Source organism: Sinocyclocheilus grahami, unplaced genomic scaffold (assembly GCF_001515645.1).
Source record: "Sinocyclocheilus grahami isolate Dianchi unplaced genomic scaffold, SAMN03320097.WGS_v1.1 scaffold285.1, whole genome shotgun sequence".
Taxonomy (NCBI): domain Eukaryota; kingdom Metazoa; phylum Chordata; class Actinopteri; order Cypriniformes; family Cyprinidae; genus Sinocyclocheilus; species Sinocyclocheilus grahami.
Genome location: NW_015505464.1, coordinates 810,908 through 820,541, shown reverse-complemented (window position 1 = coordinate 820,541; position 9,634 = coordinate 810,908). Strand labels below are relative to the sequence as shown.

Sequence of the window (9,634 nt, the reverse complement as noted above, 5' to 3'; positions counted from 1 at the left end):
TTTTTATCTCGGTGTAAACTACAAAAATACAAATTTGTGAAAATGCTGACAGACGTAGTGTTTCTTCACAAAGTGACATCGCCAACTACTGGCCTGGCATGCATAATACAGTGTTTGTTTCATCGTTTTCACAGATCCGTGTGAACATTTTGACAACATTGTCGTCTGTACACAAAACTTTTCAAAAACGCAAACAAAAACTATTTCCGATTAAGTACATTGTTGTCACATAAGTCATTATTGACTCAAAATCTTTACCTTTACAGTAGCCTAGTTCTCAGAATTTCTTGACTTGAGGTGCCAAGTCTAAAAATGCACAACTCGATTGGTTTTAAGGTTTAAATCCTAAATCCCACTTCAGCTTTATGAAAAACAGAAGCCTGGATATCTCCCTTTGTGTTCTTTGGAGGAAAAGACAACAATCTATTTTAAGCTTTTTGTAATGACATACGGAATAAAATATTTAAACAACAGAATACAATAGAATACAATACAAACAAAAAAGCAAAAAAAAAAAAAAACAAGGGGTGGACATGGATTGTTGGAATACAGCAGAAGAGTTTTACATAAAAGTAGATTAGACAGGCTTCAGGAAATCAAGGAAGGGTTGCCAGCTTGGAATCGACAATGTAGATTGGGCTCCAATAAACGTATACCTTCCAATCGTATAACATGGAACAACTCAGACATCCAGGTTTTGAAAAAAGGGGCATTTGAAGATTTCCAGTTTAAAAGTATTATCTTTTTATCAAGGACCATACCCAATAACAGTGATTGCTGTTGAGAGCTTGAAAAAGTGTTTAGTACCTCTAAAGTGTTTAGATCAGGCTTCACAACCTTTTCAAAAACCTTTAAACGACAATCATTTTAACATGATTTCTGGGTGACTTGTCCTTTAAACTAGCTGAAGTAGTAGAGTGTATGAAGAATATGTTCCCAAAACACACATAATAGACGATTTTTTCTTATTTTATACTGAGTATACCCCGAATGGTATTTACTCATAAAACATTTCATAACGTATGATCTGACAGTTGTTTACTTGTCTGTTGTAGCACAAGTGTTTCTAAGAATAGCTAGTCCCCATAATTCCACACTGACCACTCTATCAATAATTGTGCCACTCCACAGTCCACTGTCATTTGGGACTTGCTTCACATTGTGATTGTTCTGGCATGAGCTCTGTGTGAGAGGGTGATATGTGTGAGACGTACATGCGTGAGGCCTACGCTGTAGAACTGCACCGGGCTCGGAACGAACGTGTGTGCTGACCACAGCACTTCCCTCCGTTTTCATCAGTGGCCTTCAAAATGGAAATCCAGAGAAAGTCTAAAAGCAGAGGGAGGGAGCAGAGCTCGCGTGTTGGCTGCAGCTCAAGGGCCGAGGGCAGCCAGTGCAGCTCTCAGACACGTGCTCCCGCTGTACACAAACACGGCCTCTATCACGGGGGAGGGGCGCTGATTCTAGGAAATCATAACTGACTGACACAAATGCAACCTTCACCAAAACTAACATGTGGCTCGGAGAATTTCTCCCTCCTTCTGTTATGAACGATGTGTTTGAGCACTTATTTTGAGCAATATGCAAGATCACATACCACACGCTCACCCTATCTACACATTACCAAGCAGTCATGTTTATTTCTAGACTATGAGGATGTCAGGAACGGCATAAACACTTGTTTGTTAAGAGGCATCTTCAGGCAATATGTGATTTCAGTGACTGTGTTTACACAATATTCTGATACTTAGTATTTTTGCTCATAGTGTCATGCACATGCATTAACATTACCATATCTATATTAAACCAATATTTCTAGAAATCTAAATGAGGCAGATGGCATATGCCTGTAATAATCACAATTTTGGATCATCTAAACACCTTATTTGGGATATCCACTAAAGCAATATATAGGTAACAATTTGTCACTGTTGTATGAGTATTGTGAGTGGCAATGAGCTGTTTCGTAAATCGTAACAAATGGCAAAAGCAAGCATATCCAGTATTTCCAGAAAAGATTCCAGGAAAAGAATGTGCATGTAAATTATATGCATACATGTATATTCCATTGACTGTGAAGCATGTAAACATCTTCAAAATTTGAGTTTCACCTTGATCTGAATACAATGTGCATGTACTGCCATACAAATTTTACAATTTTTCTATTGTAAAATATTTTAAAATGTAATGTAATCCTAAATCATTCTAATATGCTGATTTGGTGCTCAAGAAACATTATTTTTCTTGAAAAAGTATTAATTTCTTTAAAAAATGAAACTGACCCCAAACCTTTAAATGGTAGTGTAAAACTGGTCACTGTCTCACTATTTCTGTCATCAAAATTTTCTATTTCAAGTAGCCTAATAAACTGATATAATCAAGAAGTGCACAGCATAAAAGCTTGAACTAATAGTGATGACTCTCAGCTTTCCAGTACTGTCCCCACTGTAATCACACGCTCTGATCAGGATGAGCCTCTCTAAAGTTAGACTGTATAAGATTTACTATTGTCCCTTGAGCAAGAAAAGTCTGTGGCTAATCCAGTACAGCCCAACCCCCATCTGAGTGCAGTCAGCGGCTGTAACTGAGAGCTGAGTAGACTCGTCTGAGGAGGTCGACACCAGCCAGCTACAGTAACACTCCTTTGATAGTACAGGAGGAGTTTCTGGAACACATCTAATTGAGTGTTTTGTCCAAAGTCAGAATTGTTTGCGTTCATGCAACTACCATTCATCCACCCCCACAATTCACACAGGTACGATGAGTCAGGCAAATGCAACCTGGCAGAGGAACTGCATATGTGGAGGCCTTTAATACTTCAAGAGAGTTAGCTGTTAGCATTTATCTTAAAAGCAACTGTTAAGTTGGGGCAGGACTCCAAGGAAGTATGTCATTTGAAATCTGCCAACTTTGCTCATGGCAGTTAATGTAAAAAGATACTTTTGGGCCTCCAAATGGTGTAGTTATGGCATGTGGAACATTGCTATCTGTAAGAACCTTCAACATCCATAGAACCTTTCCAATGCTCCAAAGGTTCTTTATAGTGGAAAGGGGTTCTTTAGACTATAAGAAAATATTTTTCAAACTAAGAAAAATTGCTTACTTTACGAATTTTTCACTGAAAGGTTATTTTGGGAACCAAAAATTTTAAAACAAAGTTATTGGCATCAACGGTTCCATTAAGGACCTTTAATGCCCAATGCAAGGTTCTGTATAGTGGAAAAAGATTCTTTATATTATTAAAAAAACATTCATTAGCCTACATGAAGACAAAAAGGTTATTTTATGAATGTTCACTGAACGGATCTAAAATAGTTCTTCTATGGCTATTAAACCCACCTTTTGGAACCTTTATCAATGTTTTTTAACTCTGCACTTAACATTTTTCATGTGGCCTGATGCAAATAAGCATGTTGCCACTTTAAAAATAATAAACTATTAACATTCATACATTTATTTCTGTATCAAGAAGTATATTAGAGTGTAGATAGCATTTAAACAGGAAGAAATAAGCAATAAAGCTTCTCGCTTACAGCTATATAAAGGACAGGGCAGTAAATCAGCAAGGAGAGGCTCTCTGTCTCTCACTTGCCGTGTATACGCATTCACTTGCTTATGGATTATCTCCTTGGTTACTTGGCCCTGATTTGTTGTATGCTTCCATTTAAAAAACAAAGCTAGCAGAACACTTAGAAATACCCAGAATCCCTTGACCCTTCATCTGAAACAAGGCCTCGTGAATCCTTGAAACAGACAGAGCTCTTCCTTCCTCACATCATGGGTCTGTGTTAAGTTTTTCTGTTTATTGGCCTCGCCACAACAAAAAACCCATGCTCCCCACCCATGTAAACTTCAAGGACTGACTTGTCCAAAAAGAAACAGGCCTGTTCTTCCTTTCTGAGAAACTAATCTAAGAGAGTCCAAAAGCGACAGAACAAGTTTTACAACTTTGACGATAGCATTGCATAAGGTGTACGAGATTACGGACCATTACCTCTCCATTCAAATCTTTTATGTAGGCTAGATGTACACGGGTTTTTGATGTCAATGCCCTCTAAAGATGACAAGATCCTCTTATGAGGGTCTCCTTCTTAAAATATAAAAGCAAAAGCTATATTTTGATAAGACCCATTTACATTGAATAAAAAGAGTGATTTTTTTGTAAAATAATCATTTGATTTTTATACTGTTATAAAAACATAGAATTTTTAATGAACGTTTGATTCAATTCAAACAGCACTTTTCACAATAAATATCATTTGAACAGTACACATTGTATACATATTATTCTATTAAAGCAGATAAGAGATCCTTTGCAGCTGCTTGCGTTTTTTTTTTAATAAACATGTATATAGAAGCACTTAATTTAGATTACAAAAGACATTTTCTGAAGAAAGAAGTAAAAGGGTGGTGCTTTTTCATGCAAAAGTTGCTGCCACAATGATAATATACAGTAGGTAAGATATTAGAAACATATTGCCAAGGTGTCGCCGGGTGTTTTTTCATGGCCCAAGTTAAAAGAGCAAGTCCCTTGTATTCGGGTCTTTAGATTCCAATCAGTTTTTATTCCTTCAGTGCACGTTTATGGAACATTTTTACTTGTTTTATCATCCATCAGGTGATATTTAAGTCTGATGCTTATAAAAGTAAAAGCACATCTCTCATCAATAAACTACACGATTTGAGATAACATTCATGTCTGTGGCACCAACAAAGATCAATATTTAAGGTTAAGGTTTAACCCTAACATAAGCAAATACTGAGTATACCTACTAATAGCATCAATCAATCTGTGACAGAATTTTATGCACGTGATCAGACAACTTATTAAACATTTACTCAAGTGTCTAAATAAAAAAAGAATGACCTCAGCTTCTTTTATCACAAAGACCACATGGCACATACCCTAACATAAGCAAATACTGAGTATACCTACTAATAGCATCAATCAATCTGTGACAGAATTTTATGCACGTGATCAGACAACTTATTAAACATTTACTCAAGTGTCTAAATAAAAAAGAATGATCTCAGCTTCTTTTATCACAAAGACCACATGGCACACTGGGTTCTCAGTAAGGTGAATTCTGAGAAACAAGGTCCCTGTGGGCATGCTGATGACTGAGACAGTGAGCAACGGCACACCAGTAGCCTGTGTTGATACTTCAGTCTGTGCTTAAGACTGTTCTCCTGCTGTGAGGTAAACAAAGAAAGCTGCTATGGATGTTGGATGGTGCAATCTGTGCAGATACAAAATCTAATGGTGAATCACAGCTTGCAGGCTGACGTGCATATATATTAATTTACCATGAAAACAAAACACAAGCAAATGCATCTGATCCAGCTCAAGTCATTGAAATTATAATCACATGCACAATGTAGTTAAATAGTGGCATTGTATACCATGATCAACAAATTTATCTTCTTGTACTACCCACCCCCTTATGCTGTGTAATACAGACCCCAAAACTGATTGTGTAAGTTAAGAAATATGATATTCATGTATGTTTTTTCTTTTTCTGCAAACTGTCAGCATACATTATCAGATTAATACTTAATGTAAACATTGCAATTTATGTCATGAATGAAACCCTACTCACTGAAAGATGCTTGTGCCACAGCTGGTAAGAAATGTAAGCAGCCTTGAGCTATATTCAGTGCGGTGACCAAACAAAATGGTTTGGGATGAATGACCAAAAATCTAGTTTCAGAGCACACTAAGGATACATAATTATTAACCTGCTGAAATATTAGACATTAATTATATGGTTTGGTGCCATATGCAATCGAACATCCAAACATAGCCGTTTCTAAGTTTCTGAGAACTCAGAGGCCTCTTCCTCTGAAAGAGGACGTGGTCAGATGGACAATTGAGAAATAGAACAGAAAGTGACAGAGCAGACATTAAATAAATACTATTTACATTTTGGCATGGTTAAGAATGTTACAGGAATAATTCACTTCAAAATTATTTTTTCACTCATAAGTGTTTCATGCAATTACAATAAACAGGTTCTGATTTCAAGGACATAAAAACATTGTGAAAGTAGCATAACCGTAATCCACACGACTCATGCACTGCATTTTGCCTTTTGAATCAACCGGTTTTGTAAACTTGATCAACTAACTCATTGAAAACATCTAACCTAAAAGAATGATTCATTCAAGGAGCGTTAGTGTCAAGAGTAGCATAATAAATAATAATAAAATAAATAAATTTTGGCCTGTTTTTCACACAAAGCACATGAGTAATATGGACCAAACATTAAGTAAATAATGAAGAATATTCATTTTAAGGGTGAACTATTCCTTTAATCTGTGAGGATGATTCAACAAACAAACTGCTGCAGCTCAGCTAACTGCTGTAATGAGTCACTGTTGCAAATCTGAATAAATCCGGTGATTTAGTGAGATTTTTGACACAGTTCCATAAAGACAGAACACACCTTTAATACTGGCATGATCGCAAATATTATGCAAACACACCCATAGCACACTGTAAAGTCCTTACTTAATAGCTACATATATATATATATACAATATATGCATAATAGTAATCAATGATGAAGAAATATGCTCTTTGCAGCCAGATGTCATATATAAAACAACTACCACCAGTACCATGAAAAATCTTGACTCTTGTACGACGTCCCTGCCTACATCTTTTAGTTAAACTTATTTGTCATGTTAATTCTATAGGCTATTAATGTGTCTACAACTGTATGTTAACATTCCCCTGATTACTTGCACAATAATCGCCTACCACAAACCACACAAAACGAACAGATCCTCCTTTCCAAAAATGGAAATTAAGTTATCAAGTAGCTACGATACTGATTTGATGACCGTGTATATAATTCAGCATCTTCTTAGAAATCAAGTACATCTAGTAATCTCACATTGAGTTGCAACAGCATTTGGGTGCATAGAGTTCACACATGTGGCGGAGTACATCGTTTTTATCCACTCGGGACAGTTATGTAATGTTATGATTGATAATACAGATATCTACGGAGACGTATTGGCGGAGCCAAAATAACTATAAATGTTAAACGGAGCGGACAATGTAATTTATGTAGCAGCTGATACGTATAAAATATAGCTCCAACTTTCTGATTACATTTTAAAGCGACCGAGCATGCGCCCCTCTCGCTCAGAAATGGTACGTGCCGGATTCTGCGTCAGCCTTTGTTTACAAATCAACCCTTTAGCTGTTTCTGTCGGGCAGCGTGGCGGACGCCGGCTAAACGGTCCCATCTATTTGAATAAAAACAACCATCACGACTGGATATTTGTTATCTGAAGCTATATTAAAAATGCCCTGTCGAAAGGAGAACTATATATTTTTGGAACAGTCAGTAACGGTGGATTCTAAGGAAGTAGACGCGCTCGTGTCGAAAATCGGCGAGGCGCTGCAGCTTCACAACAATAGCTCCAGCCAGAAGGCGATGTCACGTCTACACGGTCTCGCGAGCAGCAGACCTAACGTTAACGGCGGCAGCAACAACGGCAGCAGCGCGGCGGGCGCTCAGCGGTGCATCCGTCTCCGCAGCCGGAGTTTACGTACCAGCCGGGCCAGTCCGTACAACCCACCCGGATCCAGCGATCAGGAATGGGGCCATTTCAGATCCTCGTGGAACCGAAAGAAAATCGACGAGGACGATCCGCACCAGCTCCTCCAGGAGCTCATATTGTCGGGGAATCTGATCAAGGAAGCGGTCAGACGACTTCAGTTTTCCTCGGAACCAACGGAGCACGACATATCCACATCTGTAGACTGACTTGAACAAGTGAGCTCCTGACGTTTTCAGAGCTCATTGTCATACGTTGGTTTTACAAACTTTGAAATCACACCCTTTTGATTTTTCTATTGTATATTGCTGAGATGGAAACGTTATGTATTTGGACTCTTCTGGACTCTTTTCAACGTGACCCTACCTTATTCACCCATTTTTAAATCTCAGTGTTCGGATTGAAATGCAAATGTGATGCAAAAAATCTTGTGGTTTATAGCAATGCATTTTATTATAGTATTAACTAGCCTCTGGTTGGTTTGTCCTAGAATGGTGCATCATGTTTTGGTTTGCTGGAGTTCAGCACTGTGTGTCAGTAGCAAACAAGAAATGCTCAACTGCTTTGTTTACAATGTAGATGTGCTCGGGCTGCTGGTTTGCAGTCCTTGCCTAGATCAGGCTACGAGTCACACTTTTTGTTTAACTATGTTTGGATACCGAGATATCACTATTTTGATTTCAAACTGGCCCTGTGTGCAGGGCCCTTGTTCTCTGTCTCTTTGATTTCCATGCGAGGAGCAAGGCCAACACTCCTTCTCGAAGAGAAAATCAGATCAAACTCACATGTGTGTGGGTAAATGTGTTATACAAGGGGGATGTGAACACAACACAATGACACCGTGGTGCTTTTTGATTCCAGTGTGGAGTTCTCATGTTTTTTTCCCCCACTCTGTGTAAACTGCGTATGCTTCGCAACGAAGTGTTTTTAATAACTCTGATTGTTCAGAGAGTTTGGTGTCTAATAAACATGGTGTTTTGGCATAAGATTATTTCATATGTCTGTTCTTGTCATCTCTGGTTTGTATGCACTTTTTTTGTTTTGTATCAATTCTGTGGATCACCATCATTCATATAATATGGTATTACTTCAAAGACCATATTCAAAATTCAGTGTTAATACTGGGGGTTTTGATATTAGTGCCTTAATCATGCTTACGTTGCACATAGCATGAGGCCCAAAAGTCTAAGACTACATTGATATTATTCATACATTTAGGGTTTTCAATAAAAATAAAAAAAAGTCTGATGGTGACTTGACTCTTGAAAAAAAGAAAATGTATGAAATTAGTATACTCCAATATAAGATGAACTTTTCATTCAAATTATTGTTGATAATACAATTTGAAATGGAAAAGCTGTGCTTAATTATAAAGAATGCTAAAAAAAAAGAATCATGTGGTGGTGTTAGACTTTTTGAGCCCATATATAGATGTGCGTGACTCAAGTAGGCTACTATATATAGTTTATATTGTCCTCAAGTACTATAGTATTTTACTACACTCATAAAGAAAACATCAACATAGGTTGTTCAAGAATATGGCCACGTTATTGTGATAAGCGAAAATACAAGCTGACTCACCACAGCTATGATATCTGAAGCGATAAACGTAGCTATGTTCTTTGAACACGGTCTGTGATTTAAAGTTAATTAATGACTAGTCATTTATAAACGCAGCATTGTTATAGTGTCTAGCTAATACAAATGAGGTTAGAAACTTGGCGTCTCACTTCCGTGTAGGCATTTTGTCTAATCGCTCAGCAGATGGCAGCACAATGCAAGTCACAACAGCGGTGTAGGAGCCGGAGAAAATCTGAGAGGGATAAAGATTTGCCGAGTTAGGACTGGAGTGACTCATTCTGACATATGTTTCATGAATTACATGTTTTATTTCCAAAATATCCACTTAAGACTGCATTCATTGATTCAACACATGTGATTGACATTGCTCACTTAATTCTGATTGGTCAATGACACTGTCACATAGCCTATTGCAGGGATCCGCAAATCTGGCCCACAGATCCACTTTCCTGCAGAGTTTAGCTCTAACCCTAATCAAACA

General features: G+C 37.6%; 1 protein-coding gene across 1 annotated transcript; it reads left to right on the top strand.

Annotated features, from left to right (window-relative positions):
• The first annotated feature begins 7,107 nt into the window (after positions 1–7,107).
• On the top strand, positions 7,108–8,556 carry gbp (glycogen synthase kinase binding protein). The gene has a single exon (XM_016292442.1). It carries the CDS (start codon positions 7,317–7,319, stop codon positions 7,779–7,781), a length of 465 nt encoding a protein of 154 aa, XP_016147928.1. The 5' UTR covers positions 7,108–7,316; the 3' UTR covers positions 7,782–8,556.
• The last annotated feature ends 1,078 nt before the right edge of the window (positions 8,557–9,634 follow it).